The sequence below is a fragment of the Haplochromis burtoni genome, unplaced genomic scaffold (assembly GCF_018398535.1).
Source record: "Haplochromis burtoni strain Fernald_Lab_line unplaced genomic scaffold, NCSU_Asbu1 Contig_5672, whole genome shotgun sequence".
Taxonomy (NCBI): domain Eukaryota; kingdom Metazoa; phylum Chordata; class Actinopteri; order Cichliformes; family Cichlidae; genus Haplochromis; species Haplochromis burtoni.
The window spans coordinates 1-1570 of NW_024588033.1; the positions used below are offsets into that span (position 1 = coordinate 1).

The window sequence follows — 1570 nt, forward strand, 5'->3', positions numbered from 1 at the left end:
TGCTAGCTAAAATTCGCTTGCTAGCTAACATGTATGTTGTCCTTTCCTTAGGTACACCGTAGCAGAGATCCTGGCCATGCTGCAGGACTCTGAAACTGTGGCGGACATCACAGTTGTGCCTGAGTCAGAAATGCACGCACATGACACAGACTGTGACAGTGACCAATCTGATGATGAGGCCACTGGTGACCATAACCGCCTCCCATCAAGAATACTCAAAGGTGAAGGCTTTCTACCTAATTCGGACATGCAGCTGCCAAATCCCCCCGATGATGATCCTGGGTGCTCATCCTCAGTGAGTCAGACAGAGACTAGAAAGGTCAGTGGCACAAATGAAAAGGTGACCAGTCAGATTGTTGGGCCCATGCTCCACAAAACTAAGAACCAAGACAGGAAATTCAAAAAAATCAAAATTGCGGCCAAAGCACCAGCACAAGCCAACAAAAAATATCAGATCCCTCACTATGTCCCCAAAGAACATGATCCTGGCTTCACATCAGATGATCCAGTGGATATCTTCCTCACATTTTATCCCAAGTCCCTCAGAGATGTCACACTGGAAATGTCCAATCTCTACGCTGAACAAAAAGGGAAAACGCTCAACCTGACTGAGGATGAACTTCTTACATTCTACGGTATTCTGTTGATCAGTGGATACAACACAGTCCCAAGGCGGCGTCTTCTCTGGTCAGACGATTGTGATGTCAGCAACAATGCTGTAAAAGATGCCATGCGGAGGAACAGGTTTGATGAAATTATGTCTTCTGTTAATTTAGTAGACAACATGAAGATCACAGCTGACCCGTTCTTCAAGGTGCGTCCCCTTTTTAAGCATCTAAATGACATCAACAACGCAATCCCGATAGCAGAACATGTGGCAGTAGATGAGATGATGATTGAGTATTTTGGAAGGCATGGGTGCAAACAGTTAATTAGAGGGAAGCCTATTCGTTTTGGGTATAAAATATGGAGCTTAGCATCCTCCTCCGGGTTTGTCCATCAGATGGAGCCATATGTAGGAAGCCACACACATCTGGTGGAAACTGGACTTGGTCAGGGTCCAAGTGTGGTTCTTGGCCTGGCAGAGAAAGCTGAAGTGCCACCTGGAGTCAAGTTTTACCACGACAACCTCTTCACAACCCTGTCCCTGGTGGATGAGATGACCCTGAGAGGCTATGGCAGCTGTGGCACGATGCGACAAACTCAGCTCCATAACATTCCCTTCACAGCACCCCAGACCTTCAAGAAGACACCCAGAGGAGATGCTGAGTATCTGGTTGAGGCAGAGAAGCTGATTGTAAGGTGGAATGACAACAGCGTGGTCACCGTGGTGTCGAACATGGAGAGGGAGTTCACCGAAACTGAGGCGAAGAGATGGAATAAACAGAAGCGGACTATGGACAAGGTCAGACAGCCCAAGTGTATCCAGGACTACAACACACACATGGGAGGAGTGGACCTGCATGACCAGTTTGTCAGCCGCTACAGAGTCAACATCCGGTCCAAGAAGTGGTGGTGGCCATGCTTCAGCTGGGCCCTGAACAGTGCCATGGTGAACAGCTGGTGCTAT

General features: G+C 48.1%; 1 protein-coding gene across 1 annotated transcript; it reads left to right on the top strand.

Moving 5' to 3' along the window:
* Positions 1-51: 51 nt before the first annotated feature.
* Positions 52-1552, top strand: LOC121814030 (piggyBac transposable element-derived protein 3-like; the record flags this gene model as incomplete). The annotated part of the gene is made up of 1 exon (XM_042218030.1): positions 52-1552. A coding segment is annotated over one exon (1501 nt), but the record flags the coding sequence as incomplete, so codon positions are not given.
* Between the last annotated feature and the right edge of the window lie 18 nt (positions 1553-1570).